This window comes from Lepidochelys kempii, chromosome 25, assembly GCF_965140265.1.
Source record: "Lepidochelys kempii isolate rLepKem1 chromosome 25, rLepKem1.hap2, whole genome shotgun sequence".
NCBI lineage: Eukaryota > Metazoa > Chordata > Testudines > Cheloniidae > Lepidochelys > Lepidochelys kempii.
The window spans coordinates 6,875,376-6,899,672 of NC_133280.1; the positions used below are offsets into that span (position 1 = coordinate 6,875,376).

Here is a 24,297-nt window from a genome sequence, read left to right on the forward strand (position 1 = left end):
TGGTGCTCCTGCTATGGGATCTCTGCTGTTACACTCCCACTAGGAATCTCCTACTTCACTGCCCTACTCCTGGCAGCTGCTGTTGATTTTCATTTGCCATACCCATTTCAGCCCCATTGCTGCAGCCAACCATTCTGGCTCAGACATGGGTAACAAGGGTGATGCTTTCAGCTATAGTAGTCTTTCTATTGACTCTACGACAGTTACACCTCTGGTCTGCTGTTTGCTTCCTTCCTGTCCAAAGGGTCATATCATTTTGAGGGTAGGTGTTTCCAAAGCCCATAAGTTAAGAGCACAAATCCCACTGAAAGTCAAGGGAGCTTAGGTATGAATGAAAATCCAACCCTTACTGATTGCAACGTTTATTCCCCTTTCAACCTTTCTTTTTGAAGAAAATGCACATGGGATTCTTACACAGCAGCTGCAATTTACGCCCAGGTTAAAACCATGACAGGTGTTTGTTTAAAACATTGATTGTACAGCCGATGAACAGCACCCATATATAATGCTTTTGTTAGAGCAACTAACCACAAAAAGGAACCTGAGCAGATGAGAAACTCTTGCATATAAATGACCAGTAATAACAGATTCCTAAACCTGTTTCCCCTTAATCCTGAACCGTAAAGCTAGTTTTAGTGAGTTACTGGGCACCCATGCTCAGATAACTGTTCACAGCATCTGTCTTCATACATTCAATCAAGTAATGAAAGTGAAATTTACGTACCTCCTAATCTAAGCAAATAGCTGGAGCTGTTCCTTGCTCACCTAATGTACCTCCCCCAACCCGAATAAAATGCCCATTTCTGTACAGTGTGCAATGGTAACTGTAAGCTTAAGGTCTGCCCTTTGAAAGGGTAACAAGAAAAAGCTAGTGTTTTTGTACAAGGAAGGCAGAAGAGGGAATATTTATACAGTAGTTTGAGTGGTCTAAATAACCAGTTCTCCAGTTCTGAAATCTTAGCTGTCATGAGCTATGTTCACATGGCCACCTGCCAGGATTTTAAATATTGTCAATGATTTCTCAAGTAGGGTGACCATAGGGCACGAAGGGACAGTCCAGTAACACAAGTATTGAGAATTGAGTCAGCCAGCATACTAAGCAACGCTGATTCTAAAGGCAAGTGCCCAAAAGCAAGCTGGCTGAACAATCAAACAAGGTTTGAACATGAGAGAGAAATACTGGGTGTAATCTTTTCCCTAATTCAGTTTATTCTGTATGAAACTACTGCATTTCCCAGCTTCCTCCTAGCTAAAAAAAGGCTCCAGCTTCCGTAATGGGATGTACCAATGTTACGGAGTTAATAAAGAGCCTGCTCCTGGCTTAGGCTGAGTTGTCTTAGCTGACTTAAAGGAGATGAGACACTGGGAATACAATTCTTGCTATCTAGCTGCTGACAGGGGGGATGGGAATGTAACCGTCACAACAGAGTTCAAAGCACCCTCTTAAACACCATTTCCTAGGTCAGTTGCTATGGAGCCTTTGCCTCAGCTTTGGTGAAAGTGGGTAAAGACTTTAACTGCAGCAAGAAGACAGCTGCTAGAACTGAGCCTCCTTTAGTAACCTTGGAAACTTTAGCAGCCCCCAGATAGCAAGAGCCATATTTGAACAAACCTTGTCGCTACTCTCAAAGGGGAGTGCTGGGCTCAGTACCAAAACCATGGATCTGTGTTCTGCTCTACCTCTGGGTAACAGCAAAGGCTAAGAAAAGGGCTGCTTGCAAATGCAATATAGAGGCAGCTGAGGTCATGTTCTCTAAAGCACAAGCTCTAGTGTGCTCTTGCCTAATCCTCTCGCTGCTTTCCAGGGCAATGAAGAGGAAGGCATGGCTGGACTCCCGAGGTCTTCCAGAGCCTCCCCCACTCTTACCAGCCAGAGGTTCACCACTGAGCAGCCTCAGAATGAGTCACAAAGTGGAGGAACAACTTCCACCCATCACCCAGCCTGCAGGCTGCTCTCCAGTAGCATTCCGTGTGGACAGGACAAATGATCAGTTCAACTCATGTACTACATCCTCTTTCCCACACTGTACAGGGCTCATCCGCTGAGTCCTAGAGCTGCATGTAGAAGCTACTAGCAACAGCCTCCATCGAACACATGTGGTCCTGGTGCAGAGGTGGGCAGGGCCCCCATCTCCCACCTCTACTGGAGATAGTAAAATGTTGCAGCTGATGTCTTGTACTAAAACAATGAGCCTCAACTAATGTTCTAAACCTGAATTATTTCCTCCTTGGGAGTCTCCTAAGAGCAGTACATGCCTGAAGCACTTTAAGAAAAAATTAGGTCAGGTCTCCCAGCCCTCCAGAAATCACTGGATTGCTTTGGTCTTTTCTGCTCAAGCTCCTGAGGATGAGGGAAGCTGCAGAAACAGATGAGGGGTGTTGTATATGGAATAAAGCCTGAAGTAGCCCTGTACAGCTATTCTTCGTGCTGTGGGACCCTGTCTCCCAGCTCAGCCTGGACAAGATGTGGTTCTACACCCCACCCAGTTCTACCTCTCACACTGCCTCCAGTAAAGGGGACTACAGCAGCATCCACCCAGCTGTTTTCACTAGCCCCACAGCAGGCGGCCTGCTCTGGGAAGCCAATGACTGCACAGCACCCCCTCCCCCAGGCAAGGGAACAATGCCACTAAGAACCACAGCTTGCTCTCAAGGTCAGGGGGAGGAGTTTGGTTTAGACTGCCTCACAGCAGGTGTCTTTCAAACCCTTGCTTTGCTCACTCCTGGGTACTGGTGAGAAAGCCACAACCCCACACTGTGTGGGAAGTTGGAAGTGCATTTTAAAGATGCTGTAGGGTGGCTCGTGGTAGCTGGATTCATCTGCATTAGTTCAAAATTAGACCTTAGTAACGGTGTTGAGCTGAGACAGGCCCCAGTAACCCTGTGTGCATGTCACAATGCAATCGCTGCTGCTGTAGGTTTGTGTAAAGAAATGAAGACACTGCCCCCTACAGCTACACTGTCAGCCGGAGCAGCAACAGCTAGGGAGGGGGGCAGGAGCACCAGCAGTCACATAAGTTAACCCTGTTTAGAGTAAGAGCCAGTTCCTCCTCCCTCCATTTGGGGGTAGCAATCCATAACAGAGGAGGGCTTCCCTTACCTGAAACAGCTGCTCCCTGCATCTAGCTTCAGTAGCTGAACAATGTCCAGTACAGATCTAGCAGCTAGAGTGGGCCCAACAGAGTTAAGTGCGGGAGAGGGGTGAGTCTGGCATTTCAAGGCCGAGGACCCCACCGCTATGAGCAAAGGAATGCCATCGGCCAAAAAAAAAAACAAAAAACCCACACCCCCTTAACGAAAGACCCTCCTTCTCCCTTTGAGATTAGCCACTTTTGCAAAAGCCAGCAAAGCATCAGCCACCAGCTGGCTCAGGGCACCCAGATGACAAACTCCAGGCGTGCAACAGGCGGCCTGCAGAGCTGGATGGCCAAAGCCCTGAGGCCATTCCCAGCAGAAATGCATGTTTTTGGCCTGGAACAGACACCGGCCCTCTACCCCAGATCACCCCTGCCTTATAATAGCACCATATGCTGGAAGACCCCTGGGCTGCTCCCACCAGGACAAGTCCAGCCAGGTTTCCACATCAGCATCATAGCTGAAATCCCCTGGGACTCTGAATGAGGGCTTTCAGTGGCCCTAGGGGCTAGCATCTAGTGAGTAACGGGCAGCCCATAAGTCCCTCAGCCTAGCAGTTTTATGGTCCATCAAGTTAAAGCTGACACAGCAGTGGCCAGTTAAGACTCTTGCTGCGGGGAGATGGGAGCTCGGAGGGGCTGAAGACAAACAGGAAGGGGAGTGTGCAATGAATCCGTTAAAAAAAAAAAAAAAAAAGACATACAAGTTATCTGGCCCATAAGTAAGTCACTTGGTCCCAGGAGCTCCCCCCGACAGGGGGTTGGTGTTTTCACCCCCACCCCCCACCAGGAGGTGGCTGAATGCCAGTTAAGCCCCACTGGGCTGGGTGGGGACGGAGGCTGCCAGGTTACAGCTTGCGTGTTCCCAGCTGGAATCGGGCTTCCTCGGAGATTCCGTACTGCTCCAGGGGGTCCTGCAGCGAGAGCACATGCCCGTAAGTAAGGGGGAGCGAGGCACCCAGCCTGCCTTTCCCGCACAATTCAAGGGAGGTTTGCTCAGGCTGATCTCAGTGCCTCCCCTTATAGGACGGGGCCGCCTCACAGGGCTGCAGTACACTGGGACAAGCTGCAGCATATGAGATTATACAGCCAGAGCCATTCCTTTACTTAAGGCCTGGGCATCCGATTATGGTCAAATTAACTTCTAGACTGAGTGTTGATTCCTAGTCAAAGCAGGAAACACAGGGTGGCGGGATGGGGAGGTGTGGCAAAGATCAGTCCATCAGCCTTTCTGGAGGCTGTAAGACAGTCAGTTATGTGGGTTGGTTTTTAGCCATCCTAGTACAGAAGTGTGTGTGCTGGTGTTACACAGTCACCCTATGGCTTGCTAGTCTCTCCGTTAGAAAGCAGGAGCAGGGCAGAGGTGGGGGAAGCCCATGCCTGCACAGGCAGAAGGGTGCAGGGATGTTACATAGCCCTTGCCTGATTTTGCCAGGTTCAAACATTCATCAGTGTTAAATTAGTAAGAGCTCTGCCAGATGAGAACTGGGCATCAGGACAATTACACGCCTGCTTCACAGCAAGCCCCATAGAAGACATGGCACGACATGCTGTAAGCACTTGGCATTGCATAGGCAGGTACTTCACCTGAGTCCCAAGCCCCTGAAGGACAGAGTCCCAGCCACCCCCACACACCAGTGCCACTGCACCGAGCAGGATCTAACCTGACCTGCACTAGAGGTTCCCCAGCTGGAGGCATGAAGTTAAATGGGCCATTGCTGCCGCAGTCTGTACAGCAACCTTGGGTGCAGGCAGGTTCCTTAAAACCGATTGGAAGCTCTGACACCGATGGTTTCAAGAACTAAGTTATTAAGGGGTTGCTCTTTCCCAGGGGCTGCAACAAGCCCAAGGGGGGAAAAAACAACAACAACCTCACACAGTTCTGGTTGCTCCAATTCTCTCCTGGTATAAACCAGGCAGCAACCCCCCCACCTCTCCCTAGGGACTGACTATTCCTGGCCTTAATGGAAGGAAAGGGGCTAGCGGATGATAAATCAGAGACACTCACCTTCCCTGTCATCTTCTGAATCTCATTCCGATAGAAAATCAAACTTCTTCTCATGAACTCGTAGCTGTAAGACGAGGAGTGTCTAGCTGAATCGAGGGGATCTATTTCGCATGCTGCTCAGAGCCCTGTAGAAGGTCTCTGCTCTAGCACCGGTGAACATTCTTGCAGCAGTGCTCGTGGGGATGGGGCAGACTATGCTAGATGGCCAGTGGGCATTTCCCCCACGGGCCACGGCAAAGGACCGTTGGCTACAGCCACCGTCCCACCCTTGTCAACAGAGCGAATGCGCCTTGTGGCTTCCTATAGTCGTCTCTCCACAGAGCTCAGGCGCCAGTTTTCCTAGTGCAGTGCCAGAGGCCGTGATCAGGGAAGCCACCAAACAGCATGTGAAGGATCAGTCCAGGCCCAGGAACAATTCCCTATTCAGCGACCAAGATAATGACATACAAGAGATGTCTCTACTGCACTGGGCAGAGAGCTCCTGGTGCTGCTTGCTGCCAAGCGAGCTCCCTCTTCTCCGCCCAAGTCCAGTGGGGCACACCCAGGGCTGAGCTGTGTTCTCCAGAACACGAGAACAGTGCAATGGTGGAGAAGCTCCCCCCGCCCAACCGGCTGCCCTACCTGGCTCTTCGGAGAGCCTCAATCCACTCCTGGCATTGCTCCTCAGTGTCACATTCAAAGGAGTATTTCCTGTCTGGCTCCTCAATGAAACCTGCCGGGGACAAGGAATGGATGGCTGAGAAATGCTCCCTCACCCACCAGCAGGTGTCACTACGAGTTCCTCAACACCAGTGACCCCTTCGCCTGTGTCAGGCCACAACTATCCTTTTATTTATTTAAAAAGGGCAGGAGATCCACTAGCAGAAATTAGTAGGACCAGGCCCCAGCCCCCTTTCTCTCCCCATCATCTCCTCACTCAAGCCCCTTGTATAGCATGGCCTCAGAAGCACTGCCCCACGGGACACACCCAGCCTCCCAGTCACACACTTTGCAGTGGGACTAAAGCTTTAGTCAGTTGCTTTCAAATCCTGACGGGGCAGTTTGGGGCAGAGCTGCTGTGAACCCCGCCCCCAGGAAAGCCAGCGGCTGCAGCACCCAGTAACATGGTTTGTCATGGGCACAGCCCAGTAACCCCCAGTCATTTTATTCTCTTGGAAAAGTTACACAGCAGCCAACTGGGGAAAGGTCACTGCCAGCAACTGTCCATCGAAAGTGGCACAGACCCAGTGAAAGGGGCTCATCTCCCTCTTAATGCACATTTACAATGGCTCATGCTGAGAGGGACAGCTCAGTGGTTTGAGCGTTGGCCTGGTAAACCCAGGGTTGTGAGTTCAATCCTTGAGGGGGCCATTTAGGGATCTGGGCCAAAAATTGGGGATTGGTCCTGCTTTGAGCAGGGGGTTGGCCTAGATGACCTCCTGAGGTCCCTTCCAACCCTGAGATTCTATGATCTATTTGTACCTTTCATCCCAAAAGACACCCTACCACAGAGCTATATGAAGGATACACAAAGGAATCAGCTCATGCATCATTGCAATGCAGCCACCTCTGGGATGGAACAGGGCAGCTGTTTAAACCACACCAAATTTCAGGAGAGGCAGCAAAAAGCACCACATCTCAAAGCTTCAGCAGGGAACCTAACAAGGGAGAACATAGCTGAACAAGTTGGAATTAGGCTCAGTGTCCTGGTCAAACACTTCAGTTCTCAAAGAGGGCCACCTCTATGCGAAGCAGTGCAGGCAAACGTCTGAGGGAAGGAACCGCCACCTTGGTCTGCTTTGTTGCTGACCTGCAGTCTGTTGTGCTGCTGTGCAGAGCTTTGGGATAGCTGGAGTCTGTGACAGTCATTCCAGTGGGATGGCAGGGAAGGGCTGGATGGCTCAGTGGGGTGGCAATAGGCTGCAATAATCTGTCACTTTCAGAGCACCTGACAGACTCCGGCCCAGGACAGCAGTGAGAGCTGCTGGCTCATCATTAGTTCATGCGAAGGGAGCTTTGATGGGTCTCATGAGCGTGACCATCACAAAAGCCACCACTAATTGCCCCATTTTGTTGGTAGGCTGAGTAAACTCGCCTGTCGCCCTGGGAGGTGATCTTTCCGGAGCAGGAGACACCTTGTTGGGATGGCATGGGAAGCTAGCAGTGCCCTTGCTGTACCCATTCAAGGGATACAAGACTCCGGTCTCTCGGGCTGCCAAGCCAGCACCTTTTAGCAGAAAGCTCATGTCCCAAGGTTACTGCTCTGCTGAGGGGCCGGGAAGGCCCCAGAGCAGCAGGAATTCAGGCGGCAGGCTGGTGCCCAGGCAGCTCTCTGTAGGCACACTGTTTCAAGAAGGTCCAGCGGAGACCGTGGGAGTTTGCCTCCATTCCAGCAAGCAGGGACTGAAGGCTCCGCACATTGAAGCAGCTGCGCCGACAGCCAGGCCAACAGATATGGGGATGGCCTTGGAGGAAACATCCTGTTATTTTTGCCACATACCATTTGCACAATGATTGCTTGTTGGATGAAAGGCTGCTTACAAAGGACAACAGGCCACGAGCCAGCTGGAGCCACTGCTATCGACACAAGGCCAAACAGCATGGCGGGAGTACCGGGAATAGGACAGCCCTGACAAGTACTTTATCTGAGCCTCTTCATTTTATTTTTACCAGAAAGAAAGAGCCTAGATGCAGCAATGTGTCAATATCCAGTCTTCCCAGATGAGAATTTCTTCCACTGGTGTTTAACAATTCATACGCTTCCACTTCTCCTTTTATCCCACCAAGCTCTACAAACTGCACTCAGGGATCACTTCAGCCAGCAGTGAATGCAGCCACCTCTGGGACAGAGCACAGCAGCTACTTAGCACACAGCATCACTGTATCGCAGCTTAGGAGAGGGAGTGAAGAACTGAAAATTCTTACTGAAAAGCCTATTGATAATACAAGGGGGAGCCAAGAGACAAAATATATCATTTGTCCAGGGCACCAGAGCTAGCGTCCTGACTGACAAAACGTGAGACAGGGTCTTGGTTTTCACACCTCAGCCATGAGACCGCCTCTTCAGAAACGCAGTAATTATACCACAAAGTGGCAATGATGCAGTACAGAGAGGGAAGAGGGGCCTCTATTGAATCCCCAACACCACTTCCTACAACACCCAGGGTTTTCCTTAAGCGTCTCCCCTTTCAAGTACTGCCTCTGTCCCATTTGGGATCTGACATCCCCCCACAATACGGTACATAAGCTGACTCCAGAAATGTTTACACTTGCCCTTTCAACACTTGACTGAGAAGGAAAAAGTTACACACCACATTTTAAGGAGAGTGAAATTCATGAGAATCTTTATCCAAAACTCACTGATTGAAAAGACATTCTCCTCTTCTTTGGTGATTCTACAGTGTTCCAGCAGCAAAGCTCCAATTGGCTAGAAAGAAACCCAAAGAGAAGGTTTAAGACACCCCTCCCCATTGTTCAGCCAGTTCTATAAACATGCAAGACATCGTCTTGAGAAAGGGAACACTGAGAGTGATGTGGGGGATACAGTGACTGATTCGTGAGAGAAAGATATAACTGAAGAGATGCTAGTGCAGAAACTACATTTCCTAAGGTATTTTAGTTCTTTGGTACTAGCTAGATAGTCACAGTTCTTTCACGGTTTCTCATGTCTAGTTTGCTATAGCAGGGCTTTCACAGCAACTCAAGCAAGCAAAAATATTTTTAAAGATAGAAAGACACTGATAAACCACAAAAACTACTGAGGGATGGACTTCAGGGAAGGCATCGTAACCAGAATAGAACTGAGTGAGTTTAACGTGGAGTGTTCTTTAGGCAGCCAATTTCTTTATCTCTGCAGCCAGGCTGCACTGTATAAATATATTTTGTGCTGATTAGTATTTGTACAGTGCTTTGGGCATTTATATTTGCTCAGTATCATTTTGGTGCTTTAACAAACAGCTCAGTGATCTGCCCAAAGAGAGGTGAAGGTAAAAGTTTATTTCTAGTTCTCCAGAATCGAGTCTGCAGAGCAAGTTTGGCTGGAAGCTGCAGCAGGACAAACTGAAATCCAAATTTAGGTTTGGTAAAGAAAAAGCGTGAGACTTTGCAGAAGACTAATGGAATGCGTCAGGGCATTCAAACAATTACATTTATTTTAAAACAGTTTATTTTAAACAAATGAATTTCACCTGCAAAATTTGCAACTTATATATTGGTGCATATATATATATATAGGGCATGAGCAACCAGAGAGCAAAGCTAAGTATAAACAAAAGTGAAACTGACTATTCTATTCTTTGTCCAGGCTGAATGAAATGCAAGAGACAAACAAACAGAAGAGAGAGCAAAGATTTTTTTTTAAAATCAACTCAGTTTTAATAAAAGGTGTTATTTGTATCATGGCTAAGTATCCCTTCAGCACACATTACTCTAAGCTTACAAACTATTTTTGGACCATTTTGGATCATCTACCCCTAAACACAAAGGGAAATATTTATAGTTTCTAATGGCCAGGACAATTAGCAGAAGCAGCCAAAATCACGTAAGCAGAGGTGGAGGGAAATCTGCTGCTGGCACTGGCCTCTAGTCTCAGGCAGTCAGAGCTCTAACACGATTTCACAATCACCCAAGCATGATTGTGAAGTGTGGCATCTTCTTGGCCAGATCCTGTGATTGTGACTCTCAGAGGAGATAGATAAGAAGGAGAGAATATCCTAAAGTGAGAGTGCAAGGATTCTTAGCCCTGGTCTACGCTGGGGGGGCTGGGAGGAAGGGAGAAAAATCAATCTAAGTTACGCAATGATAAATCGATCCCCGCTGGATCGATCGCTGTCTGCTGATCCAGCGGGTAGTGTAGACATACCCTTAGGGTCACATGTATTTGTGATTGGCACAAACTACAAAAACATCACCCCCAAAACCTTGTCTTCAAGATTGTTAAATGGCATAGAAACAACAATGCCACGCTGCACTCATCATGCATCTTATATCCAAGCACTTTATAAAGTGGGTTTTATTACCACCAATGAGGAAACAAATGTAAAGATCGATCAAATGACTTGCTCAAGGACACGCATCAAGTCATTTGCAGGAACAGAACACAGGAGTCTTCAGCTCTCAATTCCTCTGCTCTAACAACCAGACTTATAAAGGTCCAAGTAAGGAATATTAATAAAACACAGCTATTACATTGCTTCAGGATTTTCTTTTTACTTTTACCAGGTCTGGCACATAGGCAATGATGCAGGCATTGTTTACAAAGGAATCCCAGTTCCATTGGTAGGGGATTAGTCTAAATTTAAAATCCACCTCACTAGTTTCACATACATGAATTGCAGTCCTGCACAAAAGCATGGCAATGATTGTGTTTCAGAGATCGTTTTTGGACCATAGCACGAGAAACACAGTGGCCAGGGTTGGGTAGCACAGTGGTTACTTATCAGACCTAGGCCAAGCAGAGGTTTCATAATGTTTGTCAAACACCAACAGCGAACATCACATCATGACTATTTCAATTGTACGTTCTTCAGGGCATGGGCCATCTATTACTCTGTGTTAGTACAGTGCCTAGCAAAATGGGATTTTACTCTTGGTTGGTTCTTAGACACTGGTGTAATAAACACATTAAATAATAAGGCAGGTTCCTGTGACACCAGCTCTAACCAGCACACGCAGCCAGTTTGCCGCAGGTTATTTCCATACCTCTGCTTCATCTGTTCGGAAGTAGAAGAGAAAGTTGACAACAAGCTTCACGAGGCGTTTTTTCAGCACTGCAAAGAAAAGAGAGCATTCAGAAGTGAAGTCTGAGAATTCAGAAGTGGAGGACGGAGAGCTGGAGCTGTTTGGGAAGGGAAGAGACAGGCCCATTCCACCCTCACTGCTACACAGCAATGTGCTGCTAGGCTGCATCTCTGCCTTGCAGATTAAATGAACCCTATGAGGCAGCTCCATTAGAATTTAAATCACCACTGCTTATTGTAAGCGGCTTCTGGCATTTAATTCTCACTTGAACAGCTCTTTGGTGACCACACCTCAAGCAATCTTGAGTCCATCCCGGACTCGCCAGCCTTGGCTAAGACGTCACTGATGAATTATAAAACTATAATCACGCATGCTTCCATAGCAGCTCCCAACTGGTAGGATCCTAATGCATGCCACCAGCTGTACGTGGCAGGCCACAGAAAGGCAGCCGCCTGCAGGGCGGAGGGAGGCAGCCCACCCACGTGCACCCCCTCCCCATGGGGAGCGAGGAGAAGAACTCAGGGGTGGAGATACCAGCACAAACGCCTCTCTCAGGGAAAGCACCCACACGGTCCCCGATATCCCCACAGGGATATGCACAGTGCAGGGGGCTCAACGGAGCGGCCCGGGGAGGAGGAAGGGTAAAGAGATGGCTTCAACTGTGTGTGTGTGTGTGTGTGTGTGGGGGTGTTTGCTAATAACGGTCTCCTGGGTGGGGGAAGTTGATCCCCACTCCCCACGAAAGAGCCCCCTTCCACCAGACATGGGCACCCCCTGCCTTCCCAACCCCTTCCCCCACCCTTATGGCTCACCCAACACCCCTCAGGCCCTGGCCCACCCCCGGGCTCTTCCCCCTCATGCCCCCCCCACTTAATTCCCCACACCCCCCCCCCACACACACACCCCCACCCCCCCACCACACACACACACACACACACCCCCCCACCACACACACACACACACACCCCCCCCACCACACACACACACACACACACCCCCACCACACACACACACACACCCCCCCCCCACCACACACACACCCCCCCCCACCACACACACACCCCCCCCCCACCACACACACACCCCCCCCCCACCACACACACACCCCCCCCCACCACACACACACACACACACACCCCCACACACCCACCCCCCCCACCACCACACCCACCCACCCCCCCCACCACACACACACACACCCCCACCACACACACCCCCACCACACACACACACACCCCCACCACACACACCCCCACCACACACACCCCCACCACACACACACACACCCCCACCACACACACACACACCCCCACACACACACCCCCCCACCACACCCCCCCACCCCCCCCACCACACCCCCCCCCCACCACACCCCCCCCACCCCCCCCACCACACACACACACACACACACACACCCCCCACCACCACACACACACACACCCACCCCCACCACACCCCCCCCCACACACACCCCCCCACCCCCCCCACCACACCCCCCCCCACACACACACCCCCCACCCCCCCCACCACACCCCCCCCCACACACACACCCCCACACACCCCCCCACCCCCCCCACCACACACACACCCCCACACACCCCCCCACCCCCCCCACCACACACACCCACCCCCCCACCACACACACACACACACACACACACCCCCCACCACCACACACACACACACCCACCCCCACCACACCCCCCCACACACACACCCCCCCACCCCCCCCACCACACCCCCCCCACACACACACCCCCACACACCCCCCACCACACACACCCACCCCCCCACCACACACACACACTTTGGTCCTGGCTCTGCCCCACCGGTTATTCCCCCCAGCCCCGCCCCGCCCCGCCCCGCCCCGGCGGCTCCGCTCCCTCACCGCTCCCCTTCTTGGGCACCCGCATCAGGATCTCCGCCGCCTTCTCCGCCGGCTGCCGGGACAGGGACAGCAGCTCCCGCTCGCTGTAGCGCATCGCGAGGCCCCCGCCGCATCCCCCGGCCCCGGGCGCGCGCACCTGCGGGGGCCAAGCGAGCCGCTCCCCGCCCCCCCCAACGCGGAAGCGCCTGGCCCCGCCCCGAACCCGGAAGCCTTTTGTCTCTCGTGACCCCCGTGGCGAACCGGATGCGCTTCCCCCGCAGCCGGAAGTGCCGTCTTCCCCGTCCGCTCGCGCAGGAGGAGGGGGGGGTCTCTCGGGCGGACCTGAGAGGAGGCGCGAGCGGCGGCGGCGGCGGCGGCGGGGGGCTGCGGCGAGGAAACATCGTAGGCCTCGGGGTGAAACGTGAGCTGCCCTCTGCGTCGCGGGGCGGGGTCTGGGGCCTTGTTGCCGGGGGGAGGTCTAGGGGCGAGTTGGGTTGGCGGGTCGCAGGGGGGGTTCCCGGGCCTGGCCGCGGGGGGAGCGGGGAGGAAGGGGGGCGTTCCTGGGCCTTTCCAGGGGGGGGAGGAGGAGGGGGGGTCCCGGTCCCGGTCCCGGCCGGGGGGGGAAGCGGGGGGCGAGGAGGAGGGGGGGGTTCCCGGTCCTGGCTGGGGGGGGAAGCGGGGGGCGGGGAGGAGGGGGGGGGTTCCCGGTCCTGGCTGGGGGGGGAAGCGGGGGGCGGGGAGGAGGCGGAGGGGGGGTCCCGGTCCCGGCCGGGGGGGGGAAGCGGGGGGCGAGGAGGAGGAGGGGGGGTTCCCGGTCCTGGCCGGGGGGGGAATCGGGGAGGAGGAGGAGGAGGAGGGGGGTTCCCGGTCCTGGCCGGGGGGGGGAAGCGGGGGGCGAGGAGGAGGAGGGGGGTTCCCGGTCCTGGCTGGGGGGGGAAGCGGGGGGCGAGGAGGAGGAGGGGGGTTCCCGGTCCTGGCTGGGGGGGGAAGCGGGGGGCGGGGAGGAGGGGGGGGTTCCCGGTCCTGGCCGGGGGGGGGAAGCGGGGGGCGAGGAGGGGGGGTTCCCAGTCCTGAGCGGGGGGGGGAGGAAGGGGGGGTTCCCGGGCCTGGCCGGGAGGAGCGCGGGGGATGGAGGGGGTTCCCGGGCCTGGCCGGGGCGTTGTTCTGAGAGGCCGTTGAGTCTCTGCCGTGATGAAGCAGGATGGTGCTGGGACAGGAGAGCCCAGTCCTGTGTTGGGGCTGCGGGGCCTTGAGACCACATGGCAGGCGGACGGGCAGGACATTCATGGGAGGCTTGTTGTCCCCTCGCTGAACTCGAGAGGAATGGGGGCTGTATGGGATTTGGGGCAAAAGTCGGTCATTCCTTCTGAAAAGTAAAGGCCACGTTTTGCTTCTGGTTTTCAGGGGGAATGAGCAGCCCCTGCTCCAAATCCTACATGGCCCAGCAGGAGCTGTGGTCGCTCAGCAACTCTGACAGTCCAGCCTCTGTCTTCAAAATGACAGGTTTCAGAGTAACAGCCGTGTTAGTCTGTATTCGCAAAAAGAAAAGGAGGACTTGTGGCACCTTAGAGACTAACCAATTTATTTGAGCATAAGCTTTCATGAGCTACAGCTCACTTCCGATGAAGTGAGCTGTAGCTCATGAAAGCTTATGCTCAAATAAATTGGTTAGTCTCTAAGGTGCCACAAGTACTCGGTTTCTTTCTGTCTTCAAAATGCTGCTCAAGTCCAGTGGCTGTTCTCTAAAGCTGAGGCCGCACCTCCTGTAGCTTCCTAGCTTGCCTTCAGGAGCAGATCTGAGCCTCAGAGACTGTGTTTTGAAAATCCTAGATAACTCTGTGCTTTTAACATGTATGCTGTGGCCACTTATGCACCTCAAAAATAAGCATGTTCATTGGTGCAATGCTAACAGTCAACGTACTCACAGTAAACTGCTCTTAATGAGAATTATTATGTTCTTGTGCAGGCCCCACTCAGGACCAATCCTTTGACGCCTCCAGTAGCAGTGTACAAACACCTCTGCTGACATGGTGTCTGCCCCAATTTGCTTTTAGTTGATGTGCAGTATTTTTCTGCTTATTGTTTAGTTCTTGTATCGTTTGGTTCTTTTATGTATAAAATACTTGAAGTGGCAATGCAAGATACAGTACTTACTGCAAATAATCAATGATTTGTAGCCATGCTGAATTTCCAGTTGTGTTACGTGTCCAACTTTTACAACATAGATCTGAGCCAGTAGACATGCCCGCTCATTAACTAGTAGCTTTCAAACATTTTTGCCTGATTCGTGAGTCTATTAAATATCTCAGGCAAAAGTGCAGAATCTTGAAACGGAGAAAAATATGTAAAAGTAGCCAGGAAAATGAAATCACCCGTGAAACTGCCCAAGGCTCCCATCGAGCCATTGTATTAGGTGAGCTAGTGCTGTTTGAGGGTGCTGATTCTGATCCTGCATCACTTCCTATGGCGCATAGCAGCCAGCGGGCTTCTTATGAGAGTCGGTCTGTAGACATGGGGTTTATGCTGGAGAAATTAGGTTGGAAAACTTGGTGGGCAGGTTGGGTGGGAGAGAGCCTGCTAGCAGATCTTGGGGAATTTGGTAGCAGGAGAATTGGTTCCTACCTTATTCAAAGGCTGCTCTGGAATCTGGACTGAACATGGCAGGGGATGAAATTCAACCAGAGTCCCATCAACACTTGACTGCTTCCATTGGGCTTTCTGCAATCCAGCTGCCAATGAAGGAACATAGTGTAGCCTTTAAATAACGACTCACTGTGAATTGTACTCTTTATTTTTCCCAGACTCCTTTTCTCACCTAAGTCACTTGAAGTGCAAAAGCCCCAATCATGGATTTTCAACATCGCCCTGGAGGTAAAACTGGGAGTGGAGGCGTAGCCTCATCTTCGGAAAGTAACCGAGACCGCAGAGAGAGGCTTCGGCAGCTGGCTTTGGAAACTATTGACATCAACAAGGTGAACTTTGATCTCATTATGTACATAAAGAGAGGTAGACCTATTGACTCTCACCAAAGAGATGTTACAGGATTGCCATAAACTGAACAGGTGATCAAGAAACTATTTTAAAATAAAAATGGATTTCAACTTTTAAAGAAGTAATATATAAATGGTCACAGGGAATGAGTATTACACTGTGCCAAATTCCAGGACTTGCTATATTCAGGCCAAGGTCAGTACCAAAAAAGAACCCACTATTAGACTGAAGGATCAGTTGTAGTTTCATGTGTATTATCCTTCAGACTACTGGGGCTAAATATGACTCCTGTGTATCAATGGAAAGTTGAGGTGTTGGCCTTTCAGATTATGTGATAGTGGATCTTTAAAATTAGTGCCATGATTTTTTCTAATAATCCTCTTTTCTTTCTCACCCATACCCCAGCCCTCTCCTAGTTCTGATCTGATATGGTTGTTCAGTGGGTGTTACCTCACAAGCTTAGAGTTAGATCCAAAAACTGGGGTTCCCGTTTTCTGAAAAATATAAAACTAAAATCAAGTCAGTCTTGAAAGTGATATGAAATAATGCAAGACTGTAATCAGAATGATGTCATTGACTTTAAAGTCCAGTATGATGCAACTTAAAGATGCTAGATGTGATTTGTTCAGAGCTGTAAAACTCTGCCAGAGCCAACAATCTTTTTCTAAGTGGTGATCTTGGACCAGGAATTAGAGAGAGAGAATTCTGATCTTCTGACCTGTTGTGAAGGACAACTAAAATTTCAGAATTTTCCCCCAAAACCTTAAAAGATGGAGGCCCAGATTACACTCTTATTTTTTCCCTCACTGTATTCCCTGCAAAGACTTTCCGTCCTTGGTCTAGAGTAACCAAAATCAACATTTTAAAGCCATCTATTTTCTCCCACTTTTTCTGCTTCTACCCTTCCCTAAAATCTGGGAGGAGACCCTCTTTGACTGCTGTATTTAATGAGTAAATAGCAAGAGCGAAAGAAGGTGCCTAACCTAAGAATTCTAGTGACTATCCCACTTACGAGCACTTGGTTATTAAGATTATTATAGTTTGCATTAAATCATTGCAGAGTGCTTATTTAGGCCCTAATTCTGCATGTTGTGATGTGCAGGTAGACTGTCCATGCAGCGCCCCATTGAAATCAGTGGAGCTCTGTTCATGTTCAGAGTCTACCCCCAGGAAGTAGCTTGTGGGGTCAGGGCCTTAGTGGAGAATTATGCATGGGAATGAAATACTTCTGGTGCCCTCCTCATTAGGAGGGATTTTAAAGATAGAACTGAAACACTGTCATTTGATCATATCAACAGTATATCTACTTTGATTGCAGACTTCTCTGGACAGGACCATACTTTCCCATTGCCATTTGTACAGCATGAAACATGCAGTTGATGCTTAACAAATACATTGTTTTTTAATCCTTTTGAAAGGAATGTTAGTCTCATAATTGAAATCAATGAGCCTAAGATTCCTCTCTCCAGTCCAGGAACGATCTTGCTGTATATATACTAATTACCTTTGTCTGAAAATTCAGTGTAGTGCAGATTGCTGATATTTGCATGTGACTTCTCTCATTCAGTTCTTGTTCTCTTATCCTCTCCTTAGGATCCTTATTTTATGAAAAATCACTTGGGTTCTTATGAATGCAAACTCTGCCTAACGCTGCACAACAATGAGGTGAGTTGAGCATCTGCCTGTTGATCTTAGTGGAAAACCACTGTTCTAGAGGTGCATCGGGTTCTGGCAACTTTGATTCAGAGCGTGTGGGGGCAGTGAGAGTAAAGCACATTTAAACTTATGCTGTAAATCGGGTGCTCTGGTTTTGTGCACGTTCTACACATTATTCAATGCAAATTCTTCTGCCATACAAAATATGGGGTTGACATTAAGGGGACCCTAAATATGAACATTATTAGGGAGCAGATCCAAGAATAGCACAGAAACTGGCATCCATCTTCAAAGCAATAAAATGTTAGCTACCTCTCAGGAATTTCCTAAATTGATATCTTTTCATATTATGCTGTCTCAGCGTTACTTGTTAATGTGAGCTCCGCTTCAGAGCAGTTCTGTTTAAAAGGACTTTCCTTTGAACTAATCCAAACTGTTCTTGTGTTGGGTGTGTATTTGAATAAACTTCCAGTGGGTCAAATTCAATCATTCATCAAGCTTGAATGAATGTCTTTAGGTCTTCTGTCTACTCTGCTGTTGAGTATAATAGACACACAGTTCTGCTGTCTTCAGATGTAACCCCTTAGAGATGGTCTGATTTCCAAGGGGATGACTCCTACAAACTGGCTATTTTTTGTTTTGTTTTGGAGGACATTGGATAGAACTTGTCCCTGAATTTCACTTTGTGACAAAAGATTCTTACAGTACCTAAGACCAGTAGAAATGTATCCATGAGTTAAAAATTAAAAAAACCAATGGTAAGGTTTGATTAGGCTGAAAAAACATAGACTGTGTTTGCAATGCGCCACAGCACAAAGCTAGTGCAGGAAAGCTAGAAAGTGGTTGCTGAGAAACTGAAACAAAATAAGTAAATTTGCCATTTCATATTATTTCACTTTTAATAATCTACCTAGTTTAAAAGTACCTTAAAGATGTCTTTTTATTTAAGAAAAAAAAAGAAAATTAACTTGACGGTTTCTTTGTAAGAGCTAGGAGAAGGAGCATAATTATATGAATTGAGGTTGGTTTTCATGGGGAGAGAGTAGTAGATCCAGACTCTTGTCTGAAGAAAGTACCACCCCACAGCCCCACTGTCAAAATCCCTCCACTACTCCCTGTGAGGTCTGTTACCCGACTGCCAGTTCCTGAACTGACCATTGGGTGTGTGGGAGTGGAAAATGGGCGAGACCTCCCAATGTGGGTTGAGAGGTAAGGAAGTGGAGGGTTGGGACATGTAAGAGAGGAAGGGATTGGTGGTTGAGAGTTGGGTTGGTGGAAGGGATGGATGAGGCCCTGAATAAAAAAATAGATTTTCCAGTTCCTCGGTGTAATTATGAGGAGGAATAAATTTTCCCTTTGTGCTGTAAGGGTTAAAATGTCAGTGTTTCTTAGAGCTTCCTTCACAGGACAGGTTAACTCCCAGTAGTATTTCATCTGTGACAGTTGGATACCTCTCAGCTTACTGTCATATTTAATTTTCTTATGTCTTGTTTTGTTGCAGGGAAGCTATTTAGCACACACCCAGGGGAAAAAGCATCAGACCAATTTGTAAGTTCTTAACTGCAGCATTTTCCAGTCTCTGGACATTTTAAAATACATAGTCACTCTTTAATATGTACTGGGTATAAGTTTTAACAAATACTTCATTCCCATTTGCAGTAGAAATCAGAGAGCAAAATTAGTTTTGCTGTATGCAGGAGGTGAAACAGTCCAGTTTGGTTTTTAAGCTTCCCTCTTTCCCTGGGTGCAGCCCAGTAAGTAGTTCTTATTCTCAGTCTCATGTCTTATTCTTATGTATTGAGTGATTAAAGTGGCTGAACACAAGGTGGCTGCTGCTGATGGTGAGGAATATCTGGGAAGCCATTACACAAAAACACATTGTACCTGACATCACTAAAATACAAATATATTGTAAGGAACAGCAGGCATGGAACGTTTGTGATCTATATGGTGTCTAATTCTATGACCTGACAAAGTAAGTTATGGGACTTCTGGAGTACAAAAATAACTTTCTTTAGGGCATTCTGAAAGTGAGCAAAAGCTCATGAGGGTGGGGGATTTGAACATAGAGTGTGAAAGTTTGATAAGCTGTTTGATGGACGTTTTAGAAGCTTACTTCCAAGGAGCTGAGCAATGCAGTGGCTTAGGGTGCTAGCCTAAGAAGAAGGGTGGCCCACTCGTTAAAGCATTAGCCCGGCATGTGGGAGAGCAGGTTTAATCCCCTGCCCTGCCACAGACTTCAGGTGTAACCTTGAGCAAGTGTCTGTGCCTCGGTTCTCCAACTCTGGGAGGAGAAATACAGTAATGTGGCGCCATACAGTCTCCCTTACTGTAGTGTCTAAATCCTTAGATAAATACCGTTTCATGTTCAGAGCATTTAAATCCATGTGTCAAGACACCACATGCAGCTTAAGGTTATTCAGTGAGCCTCAGTTGACAGCCTTTGCTAAGGGGAAGCTGTGGGTCACAGTTGACCTTGATTGACGGAGTGGAGTACTGGGTCTAGACCATACTATCTCTTTAAAAATAAATAAGTAAATAAAATTTAGTGCAAATAAAGAGCTTGATGCAGAGGGGTTGGGGCTCCCCTCAGTATGTCCTTCTCAAGCCAGCGCTGGTGAGCCCTTAATTTCACAGGCACTAAATTCACCCACAGAATTAAATAACAAAAGTGCCCTTGATTCAGTTGGCAGGAGCCTCCAAGCTGGAGCAGCTTCATGTGCTAGGTGGAATGTGACGCACATGGGAGCTCTTGGTTCAGCATTGTTGCAGTGGTGGGTTCAAATTCAAAGCCTTATGGACTGTAGTTCTCTGCATCAGGGAAGGGGTTGGGAAGAGACGGATGGCAGGGTTTCAAGGCTGGAGAGAGTACTCTGAATTGAAAGGATGACGTTCCTACGTGTAGTTAGATGATGACCGTCTCCTGTCCTGATTTCAGGGCTCGCCGCGCTGCCAAGGAAGCTAAAGAAGCCCCTGCACAACCTGCACCAGAAAAAGTCAAAGTGGAAGTGAAAAAGTTTGTGAAAATTGGACGACCAGGTTATAAAGGTAGCTAGTGACTGGCATGTCTGTTACATCAGGGTACCTGGTGCTCTTTGGTGTTTGCTTGAAGTGCAATGCTGTGGGTATTAATTATAAATAAGCCTTTTAGCAGATCTGGTCACAAATTATAGGCCCTCGTCCCTCTCTCCTTGCATTGTTTTGTTTTCCCATAGAATGACTCTTTACAGCTGGCAGTCAAACAAGGATCTGTTCAGTAATATGTTGGTAGTCACGATCTTTCAGCTGTTACAGTATCAGCGGTGCAGGAGGTGGACAACATCAGATGTAGTCAGGCTCTCCTCGGAGTATAAGTCTCCCCCTTTCTTTCCACAAATGCTGAGGGTCACTAGTGAGATTTGTAGTATCAACTTTGCCCACCCGTTTTTATTAAAATAAATAAGAAAATTGCATGGCACTAAAAATGAGGCTTTGTCATTGTGTTCTTGGCCAAAACTTCCCTTCTCCTTCTTCCATTTTGTGTCCCCCTTGTGTCCCCCCCACCCCATGTTGTTTTGCAGTGTGGTGTGTGCCAGTTCTCTGCCTCTGCCCCAGAAGTGGCTGCACTTCACTGTTGCTATATGTATAGCTGAACACTTTGGGTTAAAAGCTATCAAATAACGTAGAGTATTAAAAACACTAAAAAACTCCAAATGCTCACGCAATTGTATTTCTCTGGAATGGTGCTATTTGCAATACTATCCGTTCCTAAAATAGGATTAGTGTCACTCCAGCCTCAATACTGTATTGCAATTTTCAATTTTTTTTTTTCATTTGTGCACCCCTAAAAATTTTGAATGGAGGTGCGGACCCCTTTTGAAAATCTTAGACGTAGTCTGTGGACCACAGGTTGAAAACCACCGTTCTATGGTAATGGCAACCTTTTGTGGACCTCTTAGACATAGTATGAGGACTCCAGGTTGAAACCACTGCTGTATTGAACTCATTCGTTATTCTCTTACAGTGACCAAACAGAGAGATCCAGAAATGGGACAACAGAGCCTCCTCTTCCAGGTAAGGTACTGTTTATGAGCATCTCTCAGAGGGATTCTAGGTTAAGGAATTACTCCGCTGGAAATTCCCAGGAGGATGCATTAGAAAAGAGAGACTGGCATTGTGGGTCTTGGCTCCATTCCTGGTAGACACGTTCCCACTCAATTAAAACCAGCCATCATCATATTCTTGACACGGGCTGAGGATTGAAGGGGTCCTGGAGATTGAACCACCCTCTTGTTCCTAGGGACGGTCTCTGTAGGACTGCGAATTGGCACATTGGCACCGGTGCTGGGGGAAACTTTCACTGCTAGTACTACTGATGATGCTGTAACTATCATTTGGGTGAATGGAGGAATCCGCGACCAGGGCTGTCAAGCTGGTTTCTTTCACCAGCAGTAAATGTACTAACTTCTCCATATGAAGGATATGTATTGGCCTTTCTTTATAGCTTGGGGTGTTTTGCTGAGGAGGGAGGAATGAGTATGCTACAATATCACCCCACAGATCGATTACCCAGAGATTGCTGAAACCATCATGCCTAGGCATCGGTTCATGTCTGCATATGAGCAAAGGATTGAGCCCCCAGACAGACGTTGGCAATACCTTTTGATGGCAGCAGAGCCCTATGAAACCATTGCTTTCAAGGTACAATTTAGGGACTTATTGGCTAATAGTGATTGGGAAGGTGTCTCATAGACTTTAAGGCCAGAAGAAACCACCATGATCACCTAGTCTGACCTTCTGCATGTTGGTCTCTCTGCCACCCCATGCACACTCTGCATTTGTTGAGCTCACAGTGGGAATAAAGAGCAGTGTAGACCTGTTCCATCGAGTGTATGTGGATGTGGGGGGCTTGGTTGGCAGTGTTGAAAGAGGGGGGGAAGCACAGACTCCTGGACCACCCTTTGGGATCAACAGCGGTGTGCGGCTGAGAGCATGGAAACCAGGGCATCTGAGCGGCCGAGGAATTGGCTGCCTCTAGCACAGAAAGGAGCCCTTTGGGCCTTGCTCCCGAGTCCTTTTTTGCAGGTGTTAAGAGGAGCTGTTTTCTGTCGATACACTTGCCCTTGGCAGATATGAAAGCAACTTAATTCCTCCCCTCTGTCTATTAAGGTCTGATATGAGCACATCTCACAAAAGCCTGGAATAGCTGTTTATCTTGCAGCTCTAGTGCTAAAAAAAAAGGGCCATGGAGCTAATCTGGTGGTGCTAATAATAGTTCTTTACTCCTTTTGTTACAGGTGCCAAGCAGAGAAATTGACAAAGCAGAAGGAAAGTTTTGGACCCACTGGAACAGAGAAACCAAACAGGTAGCTGGTGGCTCATTTTTCTCACTTCTTTGTGAGGGCGTGAAAAGATAATGGGGGTGGGATCGGGAAGGAGCATAGGCCAGTGGTTACTAGTACTGATACTTCATGTTCCTTCAGTGATGAGCCTCAGTGCTGGCCTGCTGAGCCTCTCGCAAGACCAGGTTCTGAGCTCCAATCTCCAGTGTGGGTTGAATGCTTGGTGATGGGTCTGGCTGATTGATTACATTTATCCAGTTTCCTAAGGATACTGGGCACAAAGACATTGTGTGCTCAAGTTCTTCTTTCCTTGATCCTGTGCTCAAAGTTCCGTTTTCTCTCTAACTTGTCTAACGTGTCCTTGGCACGTGACGTGGAACTTCCTTGGCTCATCTGAGTTACTAAAGGGGCAGGTGTTCACCACCCAAAAGCACAGTTTCAATAAGCCCCATTATTGGCATTCTCAGCAGGGAGATGGAGGTTTGAAGGGGTCATCAAGACTGAACTCCTCACCCATAGAAGAGGTCCCTCCAGGTTGAAGTGCATTTTGGGGAAGCTAGTCCAGGAGGCAGAACTTCTCACCGGGAATGCACTGACTTAGCAGCAGCACAGCCCAAGGGACCAATACATAGCAGCACCATGCACCGCCACTAACAGGCGCCAGCGGCCATATGGGTGATGTGCCCATGCAGTGTGTGTGTGTATATATAATTAATATATAAAATACATGAGACTGCTGGGCCCAGTAGAGCAGGGATGGGGTGATCTAAATAGAGATTGGATGTTAAATTGATCACTACTCGCTTAGTGATTACTCAGAACCCAAAGAGGGTGTTTTGGAGTATTTAGAATGAGAAGTGGGACTGTGTTTGGTCCAAGCCCAGGGGTTGTCTGTTGATGGAGAGGCTGAGTGTGATGTGATCTGACACCTAGGGCTGAAAGCATTAAGCATAATGTTTCGATGGTTAACAGTGTTTCTTGGGGTCCTGGGAGAGAACATGGCAGGACAGCCACCTCATGAGGTTCCCAAGCTGTTTTGTTGATTGAATCTGTCTCTGGTTTTTTTGCCCTAGTTTTTCCTTCAGTTCCATTTCAAAATGGAGAAGCCCCCAGCTCCCCAGAGCATCCCTCCTGGACCCCCAGCTGTGAAGAGGCCTCCACCGCCCCCACTGATGAATGGCTTGCCCCCACGACCACCTCTCCCGGACTCCATGCCGCCGCCACCACCACCTCCAGGAGGCATGACCTTGCCACCCATGCCTCCCTCTGGACCTGTACCACCCCCAGCACCACCTCAGCTGCCACCAGGTCCTGGGGTACATCCTCCTGCTCCTCTGCCCCCCATGATGAGACCACCTCTTCCCACAGAGGGGCCAGGAACTATCCCCCCCCCACCTCCTTCCAACTGAAAAGCTCCTCCTGGACTCTTTTCCCAGTGGACTCCTTTTGATTCGTGTTTAATTACAAACCGTTATTTGCTCAGAGGGAAATCTTTGTCCTTTTTTATATGCTAATAGCTTTGCCAGAATCCTGTAGGTTCATTAAAAAGCTTTCTACGTTGTTTTCTGTATCTACGTCTGTTTCTTTGGATTAAGAACGTTG

General features: G+C 49.0%; 2 protein-coding genes across 8 annotated transcripts in view; one reads left to right on the forward strand and one right to left on the reverse strand.

Moving 5' to 3' along the window:
- The window catches only part of PLEKHJ1 (pleckstrin homology domain containing J1), a 56,155-nt gene extending 43,220 nt beyond the window's left edge, over positions 1-12,935 (reverse strand). For 2 of the 7 annotated variants that reach the window (XR_012156199.1, XR_012156198.1), the window contains exons 1-6: positions 12,749-12,933; positions 10,822-10,889; positions 8,482-8,548; positions 5,764-5,854; positions 5,143-5,206; positions 3,839-4,048 (exon numbers count right to left, since the gene is read on the reverse strand). Coding sequence is in view for 4 of the 7 variants with exons in the window: in XM_073324252.1 (XP_073180353.1) it covers positions 3,983-4,048; positions 5,143-5,206; positions 5,764-5,854; positions 8,482-8,548; positions 10,822-10,889; positions 12,749-12,842 (450 nt within the window). In the remaining 3 variants the exon portion in view is untranslated. Of the gene's footprint in view, positions 1-346; positions 4,049-5,142; positions 5,207-5,763; positions 5,855-8,481; positions 8,549-10,821; positions 10,890-12,667; positions 12,704-12,748 lie in introns of those variants that run through there. The other 5 variants (XR_012156197.1, XM_073324251.1, XM_073324252.1 and 2 more) reach the window with 4 other exon arrangements.
- Positions 12,936-12,982: 47 nt separating this feature from the next.
- On the forward strand, positions 12,983-24,256 carry SF3A2 (splicing factor 3a subunit 2). The gene is made up of 9 exons (XM_073324248.1): positions 12,983-13,148; positions 15,529-15,699; positions 17,312-17,383; positions 18,876-18,922; positions 20,313-20,422; positions 21,378-21,427; positions 21,914-22,054; positions 22,651-22,719; positions 23,769-24,256. Exons 2-9 carry the CDS (start codon positions 15,574-15,576, stop codon positions 24,102-24,104), a joined length of 951 nt encoding a protein of 316 aa, XP_073180349.1. The 5' UTR covers positions 12,983-13,148; positions 15,529-15,573; the 3' UTR covers positions 24,105-24,256.
- The last annotated feature ends 41 nt before the right edge of the window (positions 24,257-24,297 follow it).

Coding starts and splice junctions, on each gene's coding strand:
- SF3A2 (XM_073324248.1), top strand. CDS start 15,574: ATGGATTTTCAACATCGCCCTGGAGGTAAAACTGGGAGTGGAGGCGTA. Junction 15,700..17,311: donor AAACTATTGACATCAACAAG/GTGAACTTTGAT, acceptor TCCTCTCCTTAG/GATCCTTATTTTATGAAAAA. Junction 21,428..21,913: donor AACAGAGCCTCCTCTTCCAG/GTAAGGTACTGT, acceptor ATCACCCCACAG/ATCGATTACCCAGAGATTGC.